The sequence below is a fragment of the Euprymna scolopes genome, chromosome 28 (genome assembly GCF_053919585.1).
Source record: "Euprymna scolopes isolate OS-2025 chromosome 28, ASM5391958v1, whole genome shotgun sequence".
Lineage (NCBI taxonomy): Eukaryota > Metazoa > Mollusca > Cephalopoda > Sepiida > Sepiolidae > Euprymna > Euprymna scolopes.
In genome coordinates this window covers 49687367-49703545 of record NC_136509.1, presented here as the reverse complement: position 1 = coordinate 49703545, position 16179 = coordinate 49687367, and the positions used below count along the sequence as shown (strand labels likewise).

Below are 16179 nucleotides of genomic sequence, written 5' to 3'. Positions count from 1 at the left end.
ATCATCTGAAATCACAATCAAAGACAGGAAAGACAGTCTTATGAGGAGGCTTCTGCAGCACACCTGGTAATGCTAAGTTGTCATATATGTGGTCTAATCTGCAAATCTAAAAGTGACCTGACATGGCATTTGAGGATTCACAATATTATCATGTGATCACCTTTACAAGAAGGAAACCGTTTTTATGCCATATTTGTAAACTTTCATGTAGGACTAAAACTGGATTAAATGGTCATCTACAAGCATACGGACACAATAACACTTAAGGAAGAGATGGCAAACTTCTGTCAAGAAGTAGCAATCATCGTATATCTATATAGTGTTTGTAGCAAGATCTGACACTTGCGAAAAAGTAAAAATTCCAGTAAGTACTAGTGAAGCTCTGAATGGACAAGCTGCTCTTAGATCTTGCAGCAGAACTCCATTCTTGCACACAAGGCCAAGATGACCCAGGTGTGGCTACTCAACAATTCTTTACCACTGGTCGCCGGATTTGTGGCCACCCTTCCCATCTAACTGCAACCCCTTAGCTATTTCTTTTGAGATATGACTGAGGCCTAGACTCTATGAAAGCTGCCATCGTGGAGGCATTCGCTGTTATAAAGAAAGATATTTTTGCCAAAGTGTATGATTCACTTTGCATATGCCTTGAGATAGTCGTCTTTGCTGGCAGCAGTTATATTGAAATATGATGTAGTTTGTACCTCTAACTGTTGCTAAATAAACTATTTGGTCTTTTTCTTTTTGTCAAGTGTCGGATTTTATTGCAACATCCTGTACGTGTGTATATCCTGTCTATGTATAGATGTAATGTTTTCAATAATCAAATAATAAAATAAAACATCTTTATGCATACATGAGGGTGTTTATACTTGTTTGTTCAACTTCTCTTCTTCATCACTATTTTGTCTAGTGGTTGCTATAGATATAGCTTCTTTTCATGAAGGAAGAGGACACAAGGAGACGCTTGCTGAGAGTTTTCATAAATGGTTTTATTTGGAGAGAATTGACGGGAGAAAGAGACCAATGTTCCCTTAGCTAATTATTTACTTAACTTTCTAACTTGCTGACATGAGTGATGCACCCGGATAGAGACCCTGAGGTATCATTTCATTTAGATTATCGATTTTTCTACATGATTGGCAGTCACTCATTGGCACTGCTTCCCTTGAGAGGCTGATTTGAAAGTATTTGTTTTTCTCAGTTTGAAAACATGATATCATTTGTCATTGTTAAACTGTTTTGTCCACTGTTTAACCTGTTACCCCCTGCTTCAACTTTATGTCACTCATCTTTTATACAACCTTGAGAAGGATTCTATTCTACAGATTTGGGTTATCATCATGCAGTTAATGTGACCCTTGTCAAAATTCACACTAGCTGAATTAATCGCTATTGACATAGGGCCCTTAATATGTAATAATAACTGTGACTATATTAATGAAGAAAGTTAAATTTTTCCCAAAAGTTGTTGTTTTATCAGTTGGGTCTGGAACTTATTGAGTGATCTCGTTTTTTTAGACACTGTATTTTTATGTCTGTGAAAGTACATATTAAATGTGTTTTTACAGTACAAAAAAAAATCATCTAAATATTTTACAGTTTTTAAAAGAAGTGAAATTGGTGATTGTATCAGAATAGGGAATTTAGAACAGAATCAGTTATTGTATCAGAATCGTCCCATCACTAGTTATTATCTAATGTGTTATAGTGTGAGCATATGGCTGATGTTAACTTTTCTTTCTGCAACAGTTGCATATCTTTTTCTTATAAGGGTGGTCCATATAAAAGTAACTCGATCTCTCAACCATAATACTTGCTAAATATGTTGCTTTCCATATCTATGCTAATAATCCCAAACAAGCACCTTATGAAAAACCTACTTCATTCGTACTTACATTCTTCCAATCAACTAGCATACGGACCACTCTATATTTCACCATGACACTGCATCTGCTGACAACTTCTGTGCTGAGACCTTTGATTGGATAGTAGGTCAATCACTCAGTGATAAAATAAAATAGTGCATAAAGACTGGTAGAAAATATACCCAAAAGTCTACAAATTGAAAATCCTTTAATCGGTGGTTTTGATTGGTTAATTTTATCTGCTATACTTATCACTACTGGAATCAATTCATCAGTCATAATTTTAATAATCTTAATCTATATATATAAAAGCGAAAATGTGTGTATGCATGTGTGTATGCGTGTACGCTTTTTGTGTATGTCCAAGAAAGGCTTTTTTCAGAGAAGTGGTCGGTCACCTCGCAACTTCTTAAAACTTTTTATATCACATAAAAATTATAATATCTCTGAGTTAACAACGGAGCTCGCCTGTCTATTTAATTTGCTCGACTTCAGGAAGATAAATATTCAACATTTGTCGCTCGCCGCATGTGGATTAGTCTTTTTCCTATAATAAAAGCGACACTAATTCTGGCGGTATTTTCCGTCTATCGGCGGAAATGTCCGAAAGCAATCAGCTTTGATCAATGTGAAAATATTTTCCTTATATCAAACAATTTCTATTCAAATGGGACAAGGGAAGCTGGACCCCCCCCCCACACACACACATCTTGGGAAAATAAAAATAAAAACCCTGCAGTCAAAGTTGACCTCATTAAAACATGCACCTAAAAAAAGCGTTCTCGCAGTAAATGAAAAACCCCGCAGTCAAAGTTGACCTCATTAAGTCATTAAAACGTGTACCTGCCAAATCTAAGTAATTAAATAAATTCAAACATGTTTCTGTTTGTATGTCGCGGTGGCCCAGTGGTTAACGTCACACGTTTTTTTTTCACACTTTGCCTCAAGGGTTCGGGTTCAATCCTCATACTCATCTACCAAAACTTTTTTTATTTTACCCCCCCCCCCCCGGAGTTTTGATTTACCTCCAAACACCCGAGCAACGCCGGGTACCCCCTGCTAGTCTATATATATAAAAGTGAAAATGTGTGTTTGTATGTATGTATGTGTGTTTGTGTGTCCGCTAAAAACTTTCGACAGACAGAACAAAAATTGACAAACTCGGTATCATATTGAAGCTCCATCCTTCGCCCGATCCGTTAATTTTTTCACCCTGAAATCGACAATTTTCTACAGGATGGGGGTCAACAAAAACCGTCCTCTCATGACGAGATCGGTTCTACGCATGCGTCTGATTTAGTTTAAATAGTTGAAGAACTGACTAAATTTCATGTACGTCGTCTTAGCTCAGTTGGTTAGAGTGTTGGTTCATTATCTAAACATTTTAGGTTCGAATCATGGTGAGGGATGTCTTCTTTTTTTTTTTTTTTTTGATTTTTTAAATTGAAATATAGAACCAGTGTTATTTAAGCCATTTTTCACATAACGTTAATTTTTCTGTTTTTTTTTTTACTTAGCTTATTCTTAGGTTTTCATTAACACCCCTGACCAACCACACACACCCAAAAACACCTGGGTACCCACCGATTTTTTAAATTTTAATATTGAAACAGGCTTATTTAAGCCATTTTTCACATGTTTTTTTTTTTTTGTTTTTAGTTTTAATGTTCGTTTTTCTGTTTTCTTTTTTTTTTTTTTCGATTTTTACATTTAACATCGTTCGTTTGCCTTACATTAGTTTTTTTTTGTGTTTTTTTTTTTCGATGTTTTGATTACCTCCCGCCCCACCACCCAGGTACCCCTTGCTTTCTGTTTTCTTTTTTTACTTTGATTATTCTTAGGTTTTCATTAACAACCACACACACCTACAAACACTCGGGCAACGCCTCATACTCACCTACCAAAACTTTTTTATTTTTATTTTACTCCCCCCCCCCCCCGGAATTTTGATTTACCCAAAACCACACACACCTCAAAACACCCGGGCAGCGCCGGGTACCCCCCCCCTAGTCTATAATATAAATCTCATCTGTTTGTTTAAATGTATGTATGTATGTCTAAAACTTTCGACAAAGGCGACGGATTTTTACGAGATCAGTATTGTTTTGAAGCTCGACACTTCGGATGACAAATATCGAAAAATTGGTGTAAAACATTAATTCTTTCACCCTCAACTGGGCACTTTTTTCGCCAATATTTTTGAAAGTCATCCCTCTCTTTTCGATTGACTAACCTTAATTTAAACTTTTGCCACATCCGGTTTGGCGATGGATGCAAGGCAAAGACGTCACATTTTTTTTTTTTTCACATTCTTTTCCTCCTTCGCGATATGGGTTCAAGCCTGCCTGCCTACTACCACTTTTTTTTTTTTTTTTTTTGCTCAAGACGCACTTCCAAACACCCGGGCTAGTGTGATCTAAATAGCAAAGACTTTAGTGAAGTATTTAATGCAATATGACAGAAGCTAATTACAAATGATTTAAATCATAAGACTTCAACATGAATTATCAAATTGTGGGATATTTGGACTTGAGTGTTTTTTGCATAACATTTCACATGGGTCAGTGGATAAAGGTACTAGGTAAAATTCAGTTGTAAGTGACACTCTTCTGGAGGTTGAAGGTTCAGTCTTCAGTGTGGGCAATACAAATACAATTGTGAAATACTTAAGACTTTAGAAAGTTTTAAGTAATTCTTGAGAAAACCGGTCATGGTTGACATAATGAAAGTATGCTAATCCCGTAAATCAAATAAATGATTCCATTCAAAATTCTGTATAGATCCAAGTTTGACAAAAAGATTCTCAAGTTCATAAAGATATGCATGGAGAAGGTTAGGTTTCATCGGCCAAAATATTGCATGAATAACACTCAAGATGAGAATAGTAGTCTGAATAATCCAAATTGTCAATCTTCATCTAAAAAATTCTTAAACATAAAATCAAATTGTGATAACAACTTATTTATTTTTTTGTTTTATTTTTAGTAAATAAAATATTTCCATCCAATATTGTTTTTTGTTTTTTTCATATTTAAAATTTGAAAACATTGAAATATGAATATTAAACCTGTTTGCAGTCATTGTTTTAGAAACTTAAAATAGCTTTTTATTAAATTATTAGCTGTGGTTGTATTGAAGCTGACGCAAAACATGAAAATACACTGACTATACTGTGATTGAACTCACAGCCTTAAAAAAACAAAGTCTCAGAAAAAATATTAGCAAAGCTGCATGATCACCGAGCCCCATTCCCAACCTCCTCCTAAAATAACAATTCGGGTTTCCAGACTAATCAAAGGTGGAAAGGTTTTGTAATATTATATTTTATTGTGTAAATTATTGTAATTTTTTGGTTTTATGTTAAATAAAAATTCACGGCCTTAAGACATGGCAAATTGACCAGCTGACGAGACAATAATCTAACAGCAGCAGTAGTTATATTAATTCAGTGGCAATGTATGATAACTACAACTAATATCAACACTTCCATTTCTTGTTCTCTTTCGGTGGAGGAGCAGTCCTTCATGACTGAGACAATTTTTATTTTTGTACCTTTTCTCCACGTTAAAAAACGACCCTGATGTCTAACTCTGTCCCGTGGTGAGGCATTGTAAATAGGTACAACTAATATCAACTCTCTCCTGCTTGCGATCATAATCATAATATGTACAACTAGCAGCAGCTGCCTTGTCCTGTATGATTAGCAGCAGTTCCCGATCTTGCCTGCAACATTATTATCTCTCTCTTTCTATCTACAATTGGAGATAGAAAGAGAGAGATAATAATGTTGCAGTTCTTAAAGACATTTAGTTTTAATGAAATGAAACATTTATCTTTATTGTACACCCAAGTTTGTCTACCTACATTAGCCATTGCTTCCAATCTGTGTTGGTATTCCCCCATACTATCAAATAGACACAAAATGTTGGGATGATAATTTGTCGATGATCTAAATGAAGGGTTCCCAAGCTGGAGTACTCAACCTGAGATCATATTCTAGAGTATGCGAGAAAAGTTTAAATAAAAAATAGGTTATTGGTTATATGTTACTAATTTATGTTTTGTTTTTTTTTGTTTTTTTTTGCAATGTACTAACTTCTTGCTTTTATTTTAGGGTTAAGTAATGTTATTTAATGGTCATTAATTGCATGCTTGAATAGATTTAATCCAACCATGTATTTAACTGCAAGTTCAGAACATCCCAAAGTTTAGGATCTCAAAAACGGTCCTCTTGTGACAACGACCGGCTCTACGCATGCGCAAGATGACGTCATGACCTGATTTACTTCAAATAGTTGAAAAACTGACTAAATTTCATGTACGTCGCGTTAGGTCAGTTGATTAGCGTGTTGGTTCGTTATCTAAACGTTTTGGGTTCGAATCGTGGTGTGAGATGTCTTTTTTCTTTTTTTTTTTCGATGTTTTAAATTTAAATATTGAACTAGTGTTATTTAAGCCATTTTTCATGGAACGTTCATTTTTCTGTTTTTTTTTTTTTCTTCGCTTATCCACCCCCGACCACACACCGAAAAACACCCGGGTACCCACTGATTTTTTAAATTTGAATATCGAAACAGGCTTATTTAAGCCATTTTTCACGTGTTCGTTTTTCTGTTTTCATCATTCATTTGCCTTACGTTAGTTTTTATTGTTTTTTTTTTTGATGTTTTGATTACCCCCCCGCTTAAGTTTTAACGTTGTTTTCTTTTTTTACTTCGCTTATAACAAACAAACCTAGTCATTGACATCGTCGTCGTCGTAACGCTCGACGACTTTCGTGCGCGCACCTGTAAGTTTGGTTCTTACTTAAATAAATTCAAACATCTTTCAGTAACTCATTCTGGCTGGCCGATTTTATTTTCAAACTTCGCCTCAGGGTTTCAGGTTCGATCCTACCCCCCCCGGTTTCTTTTTTATTTAACACCACACACACCTCCAAACACCCGGGCAACGCCGGGTACCCCCGCTAGTCTATAATATAAAGGGCAAAAATCTGTTTAAATATATGTATGTATATTTGTATGTCTCGCAAAACTTTCGACAGAGGCGACGGATTTTCACAAGATTGGTTTCATTTTGAAGTATGACCCTTCGGACACCAAATATTGAAAAATTGCTTCGCCCTCATCTAGGCACTTTTCTGCAGGGAGGGGGTTGCTTTTTTCGCCGATATTTTCGAAAGTCATTGCTTCTTTTCGATTATCTAGCTTTAATTTAAATTTATGTTACTTCTGGTTTGGCGATGGACGCAACAGCTAACATGTAAGGTTTTTCTTTTCACTTTCTTTTCCTCCTTCGTGGTATGGGTTCAAGCTTGCCTACTACCATTTTTTTTTTTTTTTTTTTTTTTTGCTCAACCAACACCCTTACACCGCCACTTTCTTTTCCTCTTTCGCGTCATGAGTTCAAGCCTGCCTGCCTACTACAACTTTATTTTTTTTGCTCAACACACACCTACAAACACCCCCGGGCAACGCCGGGCACCCAGGCTAGTTAAGATATAATGGTGGAATAAGCTATGCAGATTCACTTTTCTTAATACACTATTTTTTTTTATTTTTAATATTTTATGCTTGCATTGTGTTTTTAGTTTGTGACAGCCTGGTAAGATGAAATTTCTGTGTATAATATTTCAAGAAATCCTCATCAGATATGTTTTCAACTTTAGTTAAAACGTGCATACAAACTATTATTTGAAAATCAGACTTTTGCCAGAGAACATTTTACTAAATAAAAAAAAATTATTGTCTTTTCTAGAAATTTATGACTTTGTTTTTTTTGTGTCTAATTTCACATGTATGTTTTTGCTGGTTTTTAAAATTCTTTTTTCCTTAGCTTTTTTGCTCATTTGTTTTAGTCACCTGAAGATGATTCGATGAAGAATTGAAAATTTTTGTGATACATATGAAATTAATATCATTGTTTGTTTTTTTTTTTGTTTTTTGTTTTTTTTTCATTTTACCACAAAAAGTAATCATAATTATTTTTGTAAAAAAAATATTATTTTGCAATATTGTTTTATTTTCTGGACAAATATTTAGCATTTGTTGTCAAATGTTCCGTTTTAAAGAGAGACACAACTTGATTTTTCAACAAGTTATGGTCTATTTCTAAATTGTAAGTAAAAAGGCAAAAATGATTTCTTTCTTTGCCTTTCTTTACGGTCACATTTAAAAAATAAATAAATTTTTATCGAAATTACCAAAATGTGAATGTTTTTATCTATATTAATGAGAAAGATTTTGTTTTTGTTTGCAACAAAGTTAATGAATTAAAAGTTTTAATTTAAATTACTATTTAAAGTTGCAAACATGGGGAAACGATAACAAGCCAGCTAGGTAATGTTTTATATATAAAAAAAAAAAAATTTCTATACCGAGTAAATTTAGGATATAATTAACTGTTCGGATTTAATGATAGCAGTTAGTTTAATTAGTCAGTTTTATGGAATAATGTGTGTATTCTCTTGTTGGATATTAATGTTTCAGAGGAGATAAGTTTTGTTGGTGTTATTTAATGTTGAGACAATTTTTAAAAACACAATTCTTATTGTAAACAATTTTTTGTAACTACTTTACTGAAGATGAATTTCTACACATGTAAGCTGAAAGTTAATTGTCATTTTATGGCATATCAACCATTTCTGAATTATTGAATACTGAAACACTTATTCTAAACACTAAACTGATTATTAGATTTGTCTATTTCAAACCCTTTGGAGTCGGAGGTCAGTATTGAATGCCAAAGCGATTCATTGGTTGATTTAATTTGCCTGTTTTACAACATACACCATCATGTTGTGTACATATATCTGATAGTTGGGTAGAATTTATCTTCATTTTTATGCAAATAAATACACATTGGTCTTTATTATACAGTGGAGGATGCAGCAGGCATATATGAAATCCAACCATGTTGTCATGAAATGAGATGGAGATTGTTTAAAATTAATCACTTTCTTAATTCACTTTTTTTTAACAAGAAATGAAAACACAAGCTTAAAATGTGTGTACCTTATTAGAATTACAGTTTAATTTGAAAATTTTTAAAAAGCCAATATAATTATATATATATAGTTATACAATTTTTTATTAAATGAATAAAATCACTTTTTTTTTTCTGAGAATAATTTTATTCATGTAATAAAAAAATTATATAACCAATTATGCAACTAAGCTCTGAATCAATTAAGTTTCAAGGACCTCAGAATATAAGCAAAATCAAAGAGACAACTTTGGGTCTACAACCGTTGACTTTTGCTGTATGTGGCATCTGTAAAGATGCAGATGATAAACTCGAGTTGTAGGTTTTTTCTGTCACAAGATCGATTGGTGTTAATGTTATTTGAAAATAAGTAAAAAGACATCCCAAAAAATAATTCACACATGTTTAAGCTCCTGCTTCTTTCATCAACGGCTGTACAAAGAAACAGTAAAAGTTTGAAACATCAATATTTCATAGCAATTTACACTTTGTGTGTTTCGGATATCAATATATCATATATCACCATGTATGACACGGGTCAAAGATGCATTACAATTCCCAGAGAGTTAGAGATTCCTTACAAGGAAATTTCTACTCCTCCTACAGAGCTGGATCAATCAATGGCCTGGATAATTGGCTTAAGGAGGGCACGAAATGCCTGTAGTAACCAATCGCCTCTATAAAATCTTGGACCTGCCTCATCATTTTAGGCTCTGGCATGGTCCGAATGACTTTGACCATGTCTATATCCAGTCTAATTCTGTCCCTCTCTATGACAATAAATTATCCAAATAAAAAGATTTTTTTTTCTGGGGTTCTTGAAACCTAATTGATCCCCAAGCTCTTGATCCTCAAGCCCCTTCTATTCAAAATTTGCATCTCAACCATTAATTTCAGACGATCATCAATAACATTAGATGTTGTACTTTTCTCTCATCAAGAGGTGCTAACTCCTCAAGGTGGCACTCACCAGCAAAATGTAGAGAATAAAAAAGGTGTCGTACACCGAAAGTCTTAGAAAACAAAAGACTTGATTTTATGGATTTAATAAAATATTTTATAACATTTAGTTTTCTAATATTTTCAAATTAACCTTATGAAATATGGTTTTTAAAGATGTGACCAAGCTTCTGCTATCTTACAGTTTGTTTTATGTCTGTGCATCGTCCAAAACATTGTGCAAATAACACTTAAGATGAGAACAGTAGTCCGAACAATTCAATTAATTCAAATTATTAGTCCTTATCTAAAAAATGTAGAAACAAGATACGAAAATTCGAGCTTTAAAAAATGTTTACTTTATTAGAATTAAATTATAGTTTGTTTTATGCCTCTGTCTTCTTATGATGTTGTTTGTTTTTGTGTCTTTCTAGGAAAGAGCATCCAGTGTCAGCAGCATCAAAGATACACGAGCACAAGTGTTTACGCATTCAGCTTCCGTTGACGAAACTGGGTAAAAACATTTCTTATATTTCATTAATGCATTATCAGTACTTATGCAGAATAATGACCATGCTATTGTCAGAATTTTCTGGGCAGTTTACATAAAACGCCGAAAGGTGCCAAAACGCTGAGTTAGTGAAATCACTGCAGCTAGCATTAATTAAGAAACATCCATTTACTATCATTGGTTTATTATAATAAAAGAGTAAATGTTTATCATGATTTGAAAAAACAATCATAAAAAAAGGAAAATAAAATCACATAAAAAGTCAAATTTTTTTGTTTGTATCAGTTGTTTGTTATTCAAAAAATAAATATTTATTCATGAAACTTACCTTACAATGAGTGTTTTTTTTTCTTGATTTTAATTTTAATTTTCTTAATGTTTTATAAAAATTGTCCAATAATTATTCATTGTATTTTCTTTGCAACAACAAAAAGAATATTGTTTTCATTTTGTTAATAAATTTTTCATTGAATTATCTTTGTAATAATAGAAATAATATATTTTTCATAGAAAACACGGGACACCGTTTGCATGAAAGAAAACACCACAAAACTTTCATTTGCCACCTTCTGGCATTTTACATAAACTGCTCAGAAAATTCCGACAATAACATGGTCCTTATTTTGCATAAGTACCACATTATCTATACTTTATTGACACAGGAATGTGAGTTCCCTGCTTTTTAGAAGAATTTCACGTTTTTAGTACTTATACAGTTTATGACCCAATCTCCAGCAACTTCATGTCAGCATCTTCTGACAGATTATGTAAGTAGCTGGAAGAGACCAAAGCAATTAGCCAATCAGCTTTCAGATGACAAGTTTCAGTGAAAACGTGAAATTCATTAAATCAAGATAAAAATTTTAAAGCTGAAAATGACTTTTAAACATGTTATTATCAATGTAAAATCACCCTCTTTTCCAATGTTAAGAATGGCTTTCTATTTATAAAGCTAGTCTTAACATGGGACAAGGTAGGATGAATGTTGCATTTTGAATGAATCATTTGACAGTCTTTGCTTTAGCATCATCCGGCTGCTTATGTAACCAACCAGAAGCTGCTTCTGCAAATTTGCAAGAGATTGGGTTGTAAACTGGAAAGTATCTTGCTTTTTTTTAATTCTAATAAAAGCAGATTTCCACTTTCTTTTTTTAATCAAAATATGCTATTTTTAAATCTAGTAAAAGCAGATTTCCACTTAAATTGCTGGACTTCTATGGGTGTGAGTTTGCTGTTTTTGGTCGAAATCTATTTTCTTCAATACAGGGTGGAACGAAAAAATTGTCGCCCTAAAGAAAACACCACTACAGCTTTATTTTAAAACTTTTATTGATAAAATCAGTTCAGGTAACTTGATTATGTAGTAGAGCTGACATCTATTCAATGTAGTCGCCTTTAGCCAAAATTACTGCCTCGATACGGATCCGGAACTGGAAGCATGCCTTTTCTACAAGCGCCAGCAGGAGTTTGGCAAATACTTAGTAGATGACGGTGATCAAGCTGGCTTTGGTGTTGTGGGAGGTCATGTTGGTGATATTCTTGATGTATGACCAAACGAAGTAGTTTAGCGGGTTCATATCAGGAGAGGAGGCGGGGAGGCTAGTAAAAGAAGGGTACAAAGTCGTAGCACTTCTTCTGAAGCCAAGCCTAGGTCTCTTTGAACTTGTTGGCCGGCGCCGAGTCCTGCTACCACACCCAGGATCTGCCAGCAGCCACCTGATTGCACCAAGGGATCACCACACTCTTCAACTTTGGTGTTGACTTTCAAGCTGACTTCAAACATGTGAGATGGTATGATGTGTCTCTCACTTGAAACTACACCGAAGACCATAACCTTTGTTTTCATCACTCTGAACATGTCCCTGTTATTCGTGGGAATCCAGTGATGCATTTTGAGGGTACCGGCAATCGTCCTGTTGTCATAACTTGGATTGGTAGAGAGCATGAGTTGTACAATGGCGCATCACCAATCTCACTCATTGAACATTGTGTCACTTGTAGACATGATAAAAGGGTCTTATCACCTTTGAGATTTGTACACAATTGGCCAACTCGTAAATGATCTGCAACAAAGAAACCGGTTTTCATCAAACAGAAATGGGATTATGTCATCTTTTCTAGGGCAACAATTGTATCGTTCCACCCTGTAAAAAAAAAACTGATTTCTGCCAAATCACTAGAGCCTTAGCTTTTTATTGTGTTGTCGCTATTTGACTAGAATTTATTCCTCTTTTTCTTTCCTCCTTTCTCTCTTGTATTATCTTTACTTTTTCCTGTTTTTACTCACCCTTTCTTCATCTTGTCTTGCCTCCATTTACTCTCTTATGGCAGTACTTTCTGAAAATTTAAAATGGTAATTTTGTCATGAAGACTAAAATTGCATGAAAGGGGTAAGGGAGTTAGATGACTTTTATTTCATCAAAGAATGACTTCCCATATGCAAACTGAACATCTTTTTTTTTTTTTTTTTAAACAAACGAGTCATCACTTATCAAAACCCAGAGGTCACCCAGGGATAAGGGTTAACGAGTGGACAGTGGTCAAGGGGAACATGTCATAGTCATCGTTAGTAGTGGTAAATTCGATTATTTAAGAGAATGGCTCATCAAAAATTTGTTCACGTTGGACTTGAAGGCAACCATATTGTAGTCAGTTGAAAAGCAGGAAAGTGGAACAGACTTCCACAGGTGTGCAGTTCTAAGAAAGAAGCTTTTTTCATGGAATCTATGTTAAAGTTTAGGCACAGATAGAGTGTGTTAAATTATTGATAGTGGTTTCAGCTAGTCAAGTGTTTTTCATGAATGTCTGGACAGGGGCGACCATAGACTGGAGCTCAGATGAGCACTTGCCATGAAAATAGCGATAAAGCAGAGACAGGCTTGCAACGTCTCTTCTGGGTGATAGAGGTTGCAAGGAAGAGAAAATGGCAACCCCCACTAAGCTACAAAGACTTTCTTATAATTTGAACTTTCTTAGTTGAAATTCAAATTGTTGTCCTTTTTTGTACTGCCCTTTCTACATGCACAAAGAAGGGCTGTGACTCTCCTAAGTTGAGAAATTCATCTCAATTTTAACTTGTTTTGCCATTGGCTGCTCATATCTCTAATTTACAATCAAACTGTTGTGTACCTCTTACTCCCCCAACAATGTCCCGTAAGTTACGTCACCAAATTCATCCATTTTGGGTTCCAGTGATTACTCTGGCAAAATCACTGATCCAACGAACTATGGTTCTCTCCACATTGTAAAAAATCAAGGCTGCAATTCGTCCAGCACTGATCACCAAAGTCTGTATCATTGAGGAGCAAAGGTCATTTCAAGCCAAAAGAAGAAAAAAATAACAAATCAATGACTAATCCTTTTGTATAAAACAAATTGATTATTTGTTAAAAGATTACATAACTCTAATCATTCACAAGTCTTTGACTTAAGATCCTAATGCTTGTGTAATAATCCATCTTTTGTACTGCATACATTTTTATATATGCCTCATTCTCTATCACCAGTCACCTTTGCTGCATCTTGGAGAGTCTATAATATTAGGTAGTTCTTTGGGTATGCCTGGTACAGGTCCGTCTTTGTCAGGACAGGGTTGTGTCAGCACAGCTCTAATGCATTTGTTGCCAACATTTTTATACAACACTATCGGTTTGCTTGAATCAAGGTATGTCAGTAATGGTACTGCTACTGCCGTCAGCTGGTACTTAAGAGCATCAAAAGCTTACTGACAGTCTCCCGTTCACTTTAATCTGGCATATTTCTTTGTCAGGATTATCAATGGTTTGGATAGTTGGTTGAAAACAGACATGAAAGACTTGAAATATCCAATCGCCTCTATAAAACTTTGGACCTTTCTCACTGTCTTAGGCTCTGGTATGGCCCAGATGACTTTGACCATGCCCATATCTGGCCTAATTTTGTTCTTGTCTATGGAAATTCTAAATACTTGATCCTTCCTCTCAAGACTGGCACTTCGCCAGCTTGAGCTTTAGCTCCTCCTCTCACAGTCTATCAAACACCTTTTGCAGGTGGGTGAAGTGCTCTTCAAGGTTCTTTGAGAACACCAATATATCGTCCAGGTAGACCATAGTGAAATCCTTCATGCCCCCTATTATGACAGACATCATTTGAGTAAATACACTCGACAGACATTTGCTAACCCAAAAGGCATTATCCTAAAATTAAACAGGCTTGCATAACATGCAAAAGTTGTCTTTTTATTTTCTAAGGTCACCTACCAATACCCAGACCTGAAGTCTAGTGTTGACAAACAGGTGACCTTCCCCAATAGAGCTAAAATATTGTTAATTAGTGGAACGGGTACCGCCAATGGCCAGAAATCCACACAAAATTTATGCCCTCTCTCTTTTTTTCCCCAACAATGACTATTGCAAAACTCCAGCGAGATCCCAATCTCTGCATCACACTTACCTCTAACATCATATTTACTGCCTCCTCCGCTAGTTTCCTCTTGTTGATTGGAGTTCTGTAAGCCCTTGGTTTAATGAGTGGATGGTCACCTGTATCTATTCTTATCTCCACTATTTTAATCTGCCCTAACTCCTTATTTGTCAATGCTATTACATCTTGGCTGGCCATTAATAAGTGTTTTGTCTCATCTCTATATTTGCTAGGGACCATAATGCCCTCATCTTGCAGCTGGCCACACCCAGGACCTTTTTGTCTTTTTAGTTATTATTTTTATCCAGATCTGATTAAACTGCATTATCGATCTGGCATAGGCTAACTCTTCCCCTTTCTTTATTGTTACAGTCTTATTCATTGTGTTGGCCAGTTTGTAGCCCTTGAACCATGGACTCACTTAGGGTCACTTTCTCCTCATTATCTGTATACTTCTCCACAGGAACTATCTAGAAAAGTTTCCTACTTAGCCTTTCCACGCTATCTATCTTGTTTCTGCAGGACATAGCCATCTTTGAGGGAGGTTCACAATGTGTGAGTTTCAAGGTAATTTCCACTCCTCCTGCTGTCAACAGAGCTGGATTAAAATTCAACTTGGCTCCCTCCACTCTGAGCCAGTCTTCCTCATGATCATCTCACAGACATGAAATAAGCAAAAAGACATCCCAAAAAATAATTTACGCATGTTTAATCTTCTGCTTCTTTCATCAACGGCTGTACAAAGAAACAATAAAAGTTTGAAACATCAATATTTTATAGTAATTGACACTTTGTGGGTTTCGAATATCAATATATCATATATCACCATGTATGACACAGGCCAAAGATGCATTACAAGTCCCAAAGATTCAGAGGAGCAATATTATAGATTATTGACCAAACCATTATCCTTAAAATTTCATCGTATTATTCTTTGATAAAATAGAAAATATCCACTTCATCGTGGCTGTCATAGTTGATCAAAAATTGTGAACCCGTGTAAATCCCCCCCCCCCCCAAAAAAAAAACATTATTGTATCATCTTTGGACAAAACAATACATTTTGAATTATTTATTTGCTAAATATTAAAATTTGCAAAAATTGAGTGAAAATATTTTTTTAAAACAATGATCAATTCAGAGGCAAAACAGATTTTTTTTTTTTATTTTGCTTTGGTTATTAAACCTATGCCAATTAAACTTAGAGAGAAAAAAACTGACTCGATTTTATATATGTAAGTAGAATTTAATTGAATCTGAGGCAGCACTTATCATTTATCATCAAAATTTAGTGTACTATGTATAAGGATAGAAATGAAATAATAAGCAATCATGTAAAAAATAATTATACATTTTAAAGAAGTCTGACAGTGAAGTGAAGAGAGCAAGGGGAATTAATGGATAGAGAGTGAAACTGTTTGCTACCTTTGTTGGAATATGTATTTTAGAGTCATTGTGTTCTGTATAAATGTATTT

General features: G+C 34.6%; 1 protein-coding gene across 2 annotated transcripts in view; it reads left to right on the top strand.

Moving 5' to 3' along the window:
• Positions 1-16179, top strand: part of LOC145249603 (DCC-interacting protein 13-alpha-like) — a 233979-nt gene that overhangs the window by 187706 nt on the left and 30094 nt on the right. For both annotated transcript variants that reach the window (XM_080111313.1, XM_080111312.1), the window contains exon 13: positions 10226-10305. In XM_080111313.1, the coding sequence (XP_079967439.1) occupies positions 10226-10305 (80 nt within the window). The remainder of the gene's footprint in view (positions 1-10225; positions 10306-16179) is intronic.